We start from the raw sequence: 12,206 nt of genomic DNA, 5'->3' as shown, positions 1-12,206 counted from the left end.
AATATTTTTAAATCAACTTCAAAATTAAGTTTAAAATTTAAAAATTTGACCTTTGTTTTGGTTTATTAGAGCAACCAATGGGGCTGCATGAATCGGTTCATCACTGGAGATGCTCTAACGTGCCATCCCCTATTCCCCTGTATCATTTCTTTTATCTTCTATCCCCAGTTCACAGACACTTCACATTCAAAATGGCATGGAAAATCCATGTCAACCAATATATAGCCTTATAATGCCAAAATATGGATAACTTTTATTAAGTTGAACTACTCTTCTCCAACAATAAAAATGACAACACAAGTAGTATATATGAATCTAAGCTTCAGGAAGCATTGTATTTCAGATGGTACATTCCAAGCTTTCATGGATGGATCGATTGTTCATAGTTGATTTCAGGGGCACTTTGGTTTGCCTTCCTGGGTTTTCATGTTGTTGTAGCAAGGGCATTCTTCCTTGTTCCCGTATGTACCGGATGGAACACACAGGCACCTCTCGCAGCAGTATTTGCAGTATGTCATGCACGCCTTCGTGTGAGATGTGGCCGAGCAACGGTAGCTGCATTTCCCTGGGCACTCTACACATAGCACAAAGAGAAACACAATGTAAATCTAATTAGGGGAAGTTACTTCTTGACATTTTGTTAAAAAAAGAAAGATTTCTTGAACACACAAGAAAATTACACGTGTTAAGGCATTTCAAAACGATAGAAACATTTTTTAGCTCACATATTTCAAAGTCTTGTACATATTTTATTTTCTAATTTTCCAAATGAGATTATAATATTTGTACATCCAAGACCTAAAGAAAGATGGTGTCCTTTTGTTTTACTGTGCTAGATTAAATTATTAATCGGAGCCCGAACAACCATCTAAATAAATACTCATTAGTTACATTGGTTTCTTAGTTTTTTTACATTCGAGATAATTTATTTTTTTTCTTGGTCTTGGTTACAAAAGAAACGCATAAGACTTTTGGATGCAAGGAGGAAGTATTCACTTGACTCGTGTTAGATTTATAATTCGAGCCTATACATATGCTACTCCTAGATATTATAGGTGATTTGACCATGTTTCATCGTGCGCCCCTACTTTTAACTAATTGTTGTGTTTTTAATAAGAAAAGACCAGATTTAGTTTGGAGGGTAGCGGATATAATCATTACCATTTTTGGTGAGCGAGCCTTCACCACCAAACTGCAACACAAAGTTCATAATCAATCAAGTGGAAAGGAGGAGAAAAATTGAATGCAAACAAATGAAGGATTCTGTTTGTGCCGCTATTTCCTAGTGTTCGAACAAAAGAATAATACTAGTATGATATGAAATTTACCAAGTGGTATACTGCTTCATTCTTCTGCCCAGACACCTCAACCTGAAGAACAAAACGAGGGCATCCTTTGTGATGAAAATAAACAGAAACCATATTGTTTTGGAACACCAAATAAACAAACTAAACAATATTGTCTGAAGTTTAATGGTTTGGTAACAGCGGTTGTTAGAAGACACATAAAATAAATTATTTTGTAAAGGAAAAAAATACATTACCACAAATGTCACTGCGACTAAGAAGAAAATAATGGAGAGGGAGCGTGATGCTGGATCCATTACTCCTTCTCGCACAACAGCAGATTATTCTTGGAGATAACTTTGTTGGTGGCCGACGAATATATATAGTGTATTACAATTAATTTTGCATTTATAGACGAAATAAATGTGAGATATCTTTGGATCATATCGAAACGCCCACGCATTAATTAGATAGATTGTGAACGGAATTATCTGGGAGATTTTATCATAATTGTACATTGATTGTAACTTAATATACAAATCTGGCTGGAGTAAAATCAACGATTGCCAGACATGTTGATATTTTTACTTTGGCAAATTTTGCTACAAGATACTTCGACTTCGTGGTTTTAGCTGTACAACACCACCCGAACTCACTTTTGGAGGAAAACACTCCATAAACGCGGTAATTTGCTAATGGACACCGCGCCGATTAGAATAATAATTTCCGGTTTAAGAGGAGAGAGAAATCGTGTGAAATGTCAAAAATGCCTTTAGGCCCACACGTCAACTCTCCTATCTCTCTTCTCTTCTCTCTCTATCTTCACTCCATAACGCCGCTATGCTGCCCGTCGTCTTCATCATCGTCCAGCCCTCCCTCGGCGGGAGTGGAGGGGGCAGGGAGGTGGAAGGCGGCGGCGGGTGTGTCAACGGAGGAGGCCGCGACGAGGAAGCGTCGGGCAAGCGGTGGCGAGGCCGGGGTGGTTATGGTGGCGAAGCGGCACGGGGTTCGAGCTCGTCGCGGCGGAGGAGATGGTGAGGACGGCGGGAGCGGCCGCCGCGGCGCTCGTGGCGGGAGCGGCGGACGACGGCGAGGAGGAGAGTCGCGTCATCGTCGCCAACTGCGGCCACTCCCGCAGCGGAGGATGGTGAGAGTGGCCGCCGCGGGAGCGGCGGAGGACGGCGAGGACGTAGCAGCCAGAGCCCTCGCGTGCGACGGCGGCGGCGAGGTCAGTCCCCTCCTCAAGGGGGACGCAGCGCGCACGGCAGGGGCCCACCCGATTGGAACAAAAGTGAGTTCAGATGGTGTCCCACGGCTAAAACCACGAAGTCAAAGTGTCCTGTAGCAAAATTTGCCTTTTTACAAACGTAAGCGCTCACACTCAAGACTCAACCCAATGAACGCGTATCCCTATGAGCGTACCTCAAATACTGGATTTTTTGAATAGACGAAGTCATCACAAGTGTCTCGCTGTTAAGTGTCAATGGGTACGTCACCTAGCTGTAAATACAAGCACCATTGAAGTCTATAACTTAAACCCGGATGGACAAGTTTCACCAAAAAGAACCTAACCAATTGAGCTATTATCACTTCGCACCCATGTCGAAAAATTGACCCCAGCTACTCCATTCATCTATAAAAGACTAAAATACTGATTTTTAGCTTAAGAATTTGTCACGCGAATACTGTATTGTAGGGTGGGGTTCACTGGACGTTGGAAAAAGTACGAATTACCCCCCATTGAACTATCATGGTCGAATGAATTACTCCATTGAACCTGAAAACCAGATATTGCTCACCTTAAACTTTCAATCCCAGACGAATTACCCCCCTCGATCTAATCCAGAGCGGTTTTGTCCTACATAGCGTACACGTGGCAATCCCGTCATAATTTTATTTTTTAAAATGGTGGGACCTACATGTCATACCCATCTTCCTCTATTTCTCTCTCTTGGTCGGTCAGTGGGCCACGGCGCACATGGCGGCACGCATGGCATAGCGCGAGGACGGGCGATGGGCAGCGGCGCACATGGCGGTGGTCGGCATGCACGGCGGCTCGTGGGGAGGAGGGGATGGGGGAGGGGGAGTGGAGGTCGAAGGGGAAGGGAGGAAATGGAGGTGGAAGGGGAGGTCGGTGCACATGGCGGCGGCTGGAGGTGGGGGCCACCTCGTGTACCCCTCCTCCGATCTCCCTTCCATTCTCCTTCCTTCCTTCCTCCATCTCCTCCCATCCCCCTCCCCCCCCTTTGTCGTCGTTGCGTGGATGACACTCGCCATTGTGGCGTTGGCGGCCGCTGTGGGCAAGGAGGTAGTGTCGACCCCCGTTTTTATAACAGGAATCATTCGTGTAAACAGTACCATTTCCCTGGATCAAGTAGTCTGGTACACACGAGTTCATAGCTGAAATACCAAAAGCACATACACGAGAGTCTAGTGCTAATTATTACATCATGAGCCCGCAGGCATTGTCTTAAATCATCGGATCGAGCGGTCCGAAATACATCCAAAAGCAGAAATAGATGAGGTAGCGGAATTCAGGCGGCGGCATGCCATTGCCACAGGCAACGACCGTACTAAGACCTACTGAGCGCCATCGTCTTCATCTCCCTCCTGGTAGTAGGCATAGGGATCCTCCGAAGCTTCATCTCCCACTTCTGATTAATTTTATATTTGCAAGGGTGAGTACCAACCGTACTCAGCAAGCCATCACAGTAACAATGCACATGATAGGAGTATTCAAAGGATGGCTATGGTTCTTTTGCGCAAAGCAAGTTTTGTAATTCTTTTCACAAGCCTAAGACCTAGCATAGACTGATCAAGTTTTAATACCAATGTTCACATTAAACAATGACGGTTCTGTCCACCATCTATTGTGATCCCAAGGATAGCTTCCCGCCATTGAGTCGTCATGGTTTTCTGAGGACGTCCACATTCCCGCCTCTCAGGAAGTGGCTCCATCAGCATAAAAATCATCATGTAATATCCCATCCCACACAAGTTAAAGAATTTAGAGTCTAGCCAAGTGTAATACATGTCCCGGTGCTCAATAACCGCGAGCACGGCTATTCGAATAGATTTGGTTTACTCACACTGCAGTGGATGTACACTTTACCCGCACTCCGCGACTGCCCAACACATGAGCCTCGTCCCAACACATAAGACGCGTCACGGCAAAGCCTTTCGATAACCTCGCATTGGCAGTACCCGCTCCATGAACTTTATCCCTCATGCACTCTAGGCGTCATACGTTTCTAGCAGTGAGAGGAGTTCTGGCGCTCCCGGGAAGGGAAAAACACACACATTCCTACGTTGCTTCTTGTCGTTGAACCCAGTCCATCATGATTGTTCTCTTATGGGTATCCTCATATAGTATTGCCAAGCCAGCCTCTGACCATCCGGAACGGGCATCCGCCATCCACCTGGCCATCCGAACCGGGCATCCGCCAGCAGACTGCTTGCCGCATCACACACCTAAAAGAAGACCTCTACTCATGGATACTGCCTCCGCTCAGCTATCTACTCCGCTAGGTCTATACCCATACGAGAAGTGCGGTTGTACGGGGGTCGTTTCATGCTTAACTTCATGGCTCGGTCCTTAACTGACCAGGGACGGCACTAGCCTTTTCCGGACACCACCCAAATCCTCCAGCCGCCCCAGTCGAAAACAGTTGTTTAACTTTATTTTCCTTTCACAAATCATGTCATCAATATCATGGCAATGTGGCGCTCATGTCTCCACATGCCGCATCTCAATTACCTTCCCAAAGGTAATTGCCCAAGCATATAGCATTTGATAAATATGAGTATGCATGATTCTAGAATAGCATTTCTAAGCAATTGTCATAATTGACTAGGGACTCATACGTAATCATGGTTACAAGGATTTTAAGGGTAAACAATAATCAAGGCATGGCATAATCACAAGTAGGATGTTTATCATTGCATGCAATTTTATTTGTAAACAAAACAATTTCGCAATTGGGATCAACATGTTCAACGAATAGTGATGACTTGCCTTGCTCAAGGTCTTGCGGGTCTTAGTCCTCGCTTGGATCTGCAACTCCCTCGGGCTCTACAAGTACGTGCGAAGAATCGATTTTGAATTCGGTTAGAATTCAAGTAAAATCCAAATAAATCCAAGTGGGAGTCGAATGCGAAGGTCAATTCTTTTATATTAACTTTACTATTTGCGAACTAAGGCAAACCTAATTTCGATTTTAAATATTCTAAACTATTTTGTGGGTGTAAATGTTTGGTTAGCATAAGTTTTTGATTGAATCTACCCGAGTATTATATTCATATCTTAGGTTAGAAATTTCTATTGCGAGCTAAACATCGGACGGAATCCTAAAATTATCTTATAATATTATACGATTTAATTTAGTCTATGACTAAATGATTAAATATAATATACGTCTAAAATTCCTAGTGATTAAATCCGAATTTCTATCGTGAATCGATTTCTTATAGAGATTACCCAAATATAATTTATAATAGCCTATAAGAATTCATCTAATTAATTATATCTAAATTACTACCGCGAATTGATCATTTGTAGAGATCATTAAAAACAATCTACAATAATCTATATAATTCACCTAATTGTTTAGTTTTTAAATACATTTATGATTATAGCATTATTTTGCAAATACTATATTTTCGTTAATCCTATACTTAAATTCTAATATTTTTAAGTGTCCTAAATTTCCCCTAACTTTTCCTTTCTTTTCTCTCTTTCTCTTTTCTTTTCTTTTCTCTTCTCCCTCTCTTTCCTTTTCTTTTCTCCTCTCTCTCTTTTCTTTTCTTTTCTTCTTCTCTCTCTTTCCTTTTCTTTTCTCCTTCTCTCTCTCTTTTCTTTTCTTTTCTTCTTCTCTCTCCCGGCTCCTCCCTTCCTCCTCTCTCGGCTCTTGCTCCACCGGCGGCGACGGTATAGGACGCGAGGGGGGGGGGGCGGCTTACCGACAGCGGCGCTGGCGACGGCGGCGCAAAGCGCGGCGCAGCGCGACGGTTTTGTGGCGGTGGCGCGGCGGCTCTAAGGTGGCGGCGCGGCGGTCACGACAACGGCGGCGCGTGGGGAGAGGGAAGGGGAGGAGAGATGGGGTGGCCGGGGTGGAGAAGAGGAGAAGGAAGGGGGCGGCCGGCTTTATAGGGCGCGGGGAGGGGAAGAGAGAAGGGAAGAGGGGAGAGGGGGGGCGCGCGGCGCGAGGCGCGGCAGCGGCGCGACGCAGCAGCGGCGGAGGCGATGGGCGACAGCGATGGGACGGCGCGCGGCGCGAGACGGTGATGCGACGCGCGATGGCGACGGCGCGACAGCGGCGATGGCGTGCGGCGACGAGACGGGCGCGTGGCGCGGCGACGCGACGAGCGACGGCGATGGCGATGGTGCGGCGACGTTGGCGCGGCACGGCAGGGGCGGCACGGGGCTCGGGGGCGCGGCGCGGCAGGGGCGGCACGGGGCTCGAGGCGGCGCGCGGCGCGAGGCGGCGACGCGACACCGGCGCGGCGCGGCAGCGGCGACGCGACGGCGATGGGACGCGTGGGCGCGGGGCGCGAGGCCGACGGCGACGCAACGGCGACGATGGCGACGGCGGCGCGGCGGGCGGGCAGCGCGCGGGCGAGCAGCGCGAGCGGCAGGGGAGGGGTTAGGGCTAGGGACGCGATCGAACACCTTCGCCATAATGAACAGTGCATTTTCTTATTTATTCCACTTTTAGTTTATTTCCCCTATAAATTTGATTCTATAATTTCTAATCTTTGCATTCATGAATTTTACTCAACATTTGTGTTATTCCAACTAATGGATTCACTTAAAATTAATATTACCCATTTTTATTTTTATATAATTTATTTGAATTTTTACTTAGGTTATTTGAATTTTTAATTAGGGTTAATCTTTATTCCATCGTACTAAAATTTAATTATTGCTACCGTGGTCGCGACAACATTTCGTTTACTTCCAATCTCACCTCATCCTTATTTTAAGTTATATTCTAGTCATTTATTTTGCTTACTTAATTTTGGGTTTTATTCCTAATCAATTGTTCTTTATTTGCGATCTATGAACTCCGAAATCCGAATCCGATAAAATAGTCGAACAAAATCGGCATGATGCAACTTATTTAAAAAGTTTTTTGAAAATCCGTATTTTTAGTGTTTTGATTTTATCGGTCGAATTTTCAGGGTGTTACAAACCTACCCCCCTTAAATAAATCTCGTCCCGAGATTTCTTACCAGTTTTCGAATAGATGCGGGTATTCCGTCCTCAGGAATTCTTCGCTTTCCCAGGTGGCTTCATCCTCAGTGTGATTACTCCATTGTACCTTGTACATACGCCACGCTTTGCTCCTAGTCCTCTTTTCGGCTTCGTCCAATATCCGGATCGGGTGTTCTGGATACGTGAGATCATTGCTAATGTGAATCTCTTCCAGTGGAGCTTGCTCTTCTGGCACTCGTAAACATTTCTTTAACTGAGACACATGGAAGACTGGGTGCACATCGGTGATATTCTCTGGTAACTGTAACTGATAGGCAACTTCTCCTCGTCTTGCGACGATCTGAAAAGGTCCCACATATCTTGGTGCTAGTTTTCCTTTGACCTTAAACCTTTTTGTTCCCCTCATCGGAGAAACCTTTAAATAAACGTAATCTCCTTCCTTAAATTCCAGGTTTCTTCTTCGGGTGTCGGCATAACTCTTTTGTCATGATTGTGCTACCTTTAAACGGTCACGGATCAAGCGAACCTTCTCTTCGGCCTCGTTGATAATGTCAGGTCCAAATACCGCCCGTTCTCCAGTCTCGGACCACATTAGCGGGGTACGACATCGTCGACCAAACATTGCCTCATTGGGTGACATCTTTAGGCTTGCTTGAAAGCTGTTGTTGTAGGAGAATTCGGCGTAGGGCAAACATCTCTCCCAGTCCTTGCTAAAATCCAATGCACAGGCTCTCAGCATATCTTCCAGGACCTGGTTTGTCCTCTCCGTTTGACCATCCGTCTGTGGATGATAAGCCGTGCTAAAAGCAAGATAACTTCCTAGGGCTTCATGTACTTTCTCCCAGAAGTGCGAGGTAAATTGTGTGCCCCGATCAGATATAATCCTTTTTGGCACACCATAAAGGCACACTATCCTGGTCATATACAATTCGGCGAGCTTAGCACTGTTATAGTTTGTCTTGACGGGAATGAATCTTGCCGTCTTCGTGAGTCGATCCACAATCACCCAGATGGAATCGTACCCTGTTGCGGTCTTGGGCAATCCAACAATAAAATCCATACCTATCTCATCCCATTTGGTGGGCCGTAAGCTGGGCCGTGCTCATGCTTAGGCCCATGTGGTGGCTTGGCTAAGCTGGGTTGGGCCCGGCCCACCTATACATCCCTCCTAGCTTTTATTATATATCAAGAAAAAGTAAATAAAAGGAGGAAAAAATAGTTGCGGATATTTCCCCGTCTCATCGTCCTCTATGCGAGGCTTCCTCCTTCCACTTCTCCTCCGTCCCCCGCCCGATCTGCATCCATTCCTCCCTCCGCCGATCGCACATCACCGGCGGGCGGCGGCTTTGCTCCTCCCCGCCGCAACCCGGTGAGCACGCATTCTCACTTTCTCTCTTTTTTTTTCTTAATTTCTTTTTCCTTCTCGAATGAACCCTAAGTAAGCTTCTTCTCTTCTAGATCTGGATCATCCGGATCTGGAACCTTAATTTTCCTCAACCCTTGATACTAATAACATCTTTTTGTTTGTTTGATTCTTTGTTCCAAAAAATAAAAAAGTTTTGGGGGGGGATGTTCGGCGTTAGATCCGCACTTGTGCATTGCGGCCCTTGTTCGAATTCGGCTGGTGATTTGTAGGATTCGGCGGCGGTGAGATGAACGACGACGCCAGCATGAGCAGCATGGGCCTGAGGGGTTGGGGGGCCTTCTACGAGCCGCCGGCGAGGAACCTCGGCCTGCAGCTCATGTCGTCGGTGCCCGCCGACCGTGACACCAAGCAGCTGCTCTCTGGTACCCCCTTCCTGCATCATCACCAACATCAGTAGCATGTCCCGCACCACCACCATCAGCCCATCACCCGCGCGAATGCGGCGCCAATGCCAATGCCAATGCCAATGCCAATGATGGTGCTATGCCTCCTCCTGCTGCCACGGAGGCTCCCCCTTCAATGCTGATGAACTTCGTGCGCAATGACATGTGGATGCACCCGCAACAACAACATCATCATCATCCACGTGAGCCCAAGGTTCTTCACACTCTTGCCGTTGGCCATGGTGGACACATCACGCATCATGACCACCCAGTTGGCTATGGGATGATGCTTGCTACGCATACTCTGTAGATGATGCAGCACCAACCAGAGCCTCAACCGCAACCGCAACCCCCACCATCACCTCCACACCCAAAAGAGGAATGCATTTCCCCGCCATTGATGGAGGAAAATGTGCCAGTTATTAGTGAGCCACCACCTCCCAAGAAGAGGCAGCAGGGCAGGCAACCCAAGGTACCAAGGCCTAAGAAGCCCAAGAAGCCTGCTGCTCCACGTGAGGATGGTGCACCACCTAGTGCGCCAGCACCGCGGAGAAGGGGTCCCATGAAGAATATAGGGATGGTGATTAATGGTATTGATTTGGACCTCTCAAGGATACCAACACCCATTTGTTCCTGCACAGGCGCACCGCAGCAGTGCTATCGGTGGGGTGCTGGTGGTTGGCAATCTGCGTGTTGCACAACCACCGTCTCAACATACCCATTGCCAATGAGTACAAAGCGTCATGGTGCACGAATCGCAAGCAGGAAGATGAGCCATGGAGCGTTCAAGAAAGTCCTTGAGAAGCTTGCTGGCGAGGCTACAATCTTAATAATCCGATTGACCTAAAGACCTTCTGGGCGAAGCATGGAACAAACAAGTTTGTTACCATAAGATAAGGTAAGGGACTAAAAGAAATTCTAAATTTGTTGGCTTTGTAGGTTCCTCTGCTGCTGTTTGGTCTGAGTAATTGTCTGTATGTACTCTAGATGACAAACTGCAGAATCCTTTTAGGTGTAGGTTTTAGCCATGTCCTGTCCCTTTTGCAGTAGTTTACATGCCTCATCTGTGACCTAGGTGCTTACCTGTATGGTGGCTATCTGCATGTATCTTTATCATTGTCTTCACAAGTAGCAATGTAATGCGACAGTCTCTAATTTAGGTGGCAAAGTTAATCATTTGAATGTTTCTCATTGTGCTTAAATCATGTGTTATACAATGTTTCACTGCAATGTCTAGATGTTTTACAGAGCACAATATAGTTGGTATCTAATGAAGTAGAGATGTTATATGTTTCATGTTGTGTTCTGTACGCATGTGAAGTTTATATAGCCTATATGTACAATTTGTCCATTCTTTTATTGTACTGATCTTTGCATGCATGATGCATGTGGGCATAAATGCAGTACACAATCTGTATTGCTTAACCAAGTGTCGTTAATGCTGTGAATGGTAGTGTTTGTACGATAATTTGGCTTATAGTTAGTGCATTTAGGCAGGCCAAATTATGGAGAATAGTTGGTGTGATTGGTTAGTGGTTTAATTATAAGATTAGCACATTTTATATGTGCAAAAATATTTGGTGCACTGGAAGATTAAATCTGTGAGTTACTTGGTGACTGTGGTATTTAACCCAGTTGGAGATTATGTACATGGAGCTGTTGCTTGATGGTTGGTTTGAGCTGTTAACTGGAAGGAATGCAAGGTGTTAGCTTGCTGCTCGATGGTGTGGAAGCTGTATTGCAGGAGACCTCTGAGCCATGTTCAGGACGGTGATTAGACAGAGGCAGGTGGATGGATGGATGTGGTGATCAGGCCGGCTGCTGATGCTGGCGTGGCTTGTTAGAGCTGATGAAGCCGGTTAGTGCATGCTGCGGCAAGATAGATAGAAACAGATCAGCTGGTTAGTTTGTTTCCCTTTCCGATTAAACTTTTCCATATTTTTGTGGGACCAATTAGGATTGTTGAAGATCGATTAGAGTAACCAGTATATATACTGGTGACGGCAGATTAGAAGAAACCCCGAACAATCTATCAATCTACTATTTTTCTCGTTCTTTACTTTTCCGTTATTTTCTATTTTGCTTTCATGGCTGAATTCTAGCAACCCTAAGATTTGGTTAATCTTTGCCGTTTTGCGTTGAAAAACGGTCGTGCTTCTCCATGAAAGCAAGGAGGTTATCCTTTGCTAGTTTGCTCGGAAACTAGTCGTTCGTCGTGACGTAAGTACGATATTTATCCTCTTTGCTAATTTGCTTGTAAATTAGTCGCTTGATTCCGCGAAAGTGAATTAATCTCGAAATCGGTTTCACTAGCCAATTTTGATCTATCGATTTTGGCGACTCTATTGTTTACACCGCAAATCGTTAGGTGATCTTGTGTTGACCACATAAAAGCGTCAACAGGTAGCAAGTTTCTTCCAATTTCATTTAATGTGCTCAAATCTCCCAGTCTCTATTCCAAAGTCCCTTGGAATCAAGAATTTTTAGAATGAATGCTGGGGACTCTCTTCAGCCACTAGTCTAATGTAACATGCCTTTGGTGCCCCCTTATACATAGATGAAACTTCTCTGTCTTAATGAATGATACGCAGATCTCTTGTGCGTGTTCTAAAAAATACATTGATGGAACTCTGACCATTGAAGTCAAATCCTTGATGTTCATTGATGAATCCTTTTGTATAGTACTCCATGTGTTATTTTCTGCACTTCTTTTGTAAGCATTCCTTGTCAAGTAATCGAAGTCCTAGTTCAAACAGTAAACAGCAGTTAAAATATTTCAATTATATACGAGTGATTTTTGATTAGTTAATTTTTTTTGGGGATAAAGAAATTTACCTGTCTACAGTTTTATCATATTGTGCTTCCTCATTATGCTGCAAGATTTTAAGCTGTCTGCA

The 12,206-nt window shown here is 45.4% G+C and overlaps 1 protein-coding gene and 1 pseudogene across 1 annotated transcript; one reads left to right on the top strand and one right to left on the bottom strand.

The window, feature by feature from the left end:
- Nucleotides 1-278: 278 nt before the first annotated feature.
- Nucleotides 279-1,621, bottom strand: LOC127753335 (peamaclein-like). Its single transcript, XM_052278816.1, has 4 exons — nucleotides 1,544-1,621; nucleotides 1,329-1,370; nucleotides 1,162-1,192; nucleotides 279-574 (listed from the first exon to the last, which is right to left on the bottom strand). Exons 1-4 carry the CDS (start codon nucleotides 1,601-1,603, stop codon nucleotides 393-395), a joined length of 315 nt encoding a protein of 104 aa, XP_052134776.1. The 5' UTR covers nucleotides 1,604-1,621; the 3' UTR covers nucleotides 279-392.
- Nucleotides 1,622-9,152: 7,531 nt separating this feature from the next.
- On the top strand, nucleotides 9,153-10,206 carry LOC127753528 (barley B recombinant-like protein A; annotated as a pseudogene).
- Nucleotides 10,207-12,206: the final 2,000 nt, after the last annotated feature.

The sequence above is a fragment of the Oryza glaberrima genome, chromosome 10 (assembly GCF_000147395.1).
Source record: "Oryza glaberrima chromosome 10, OglaRS2, whole genome shotgun sequence".
NCBI lineage: Eukaryota > Viridiplantae > Streptophyta > Magnoliopsida > Poales > Poaceae > Oryza > Oryza glaberrima.
Note: the sequence above shows the minus strand (reverse complement) of the source record. Positions and strands in the feature narration are given on the sequence as shown.

Coding starts and splice junctions, on each gene's coding strand:
- LOC127753335 (XM_052278816.1), bottom strand. CDS start 1,603: ATGGATCCAGCATCACGCTCCCTCTCCATTATTTTCTTCTTAGTCGCA. Junction 1,371..1,543: donor TAGTCGCAGTGACATTTGTG/GTAATGTATTTT, acceptor TTTGTTCTTCAG/GTTGAGGTGTCTGGGCAGAA. Junction 575..1,161: donor AGGCTCGCTCACCAAAAATG/GTAATGATTATA, acceptor TGCTATGTGTAG/AGTGCCCAGGGAAATGCAGC.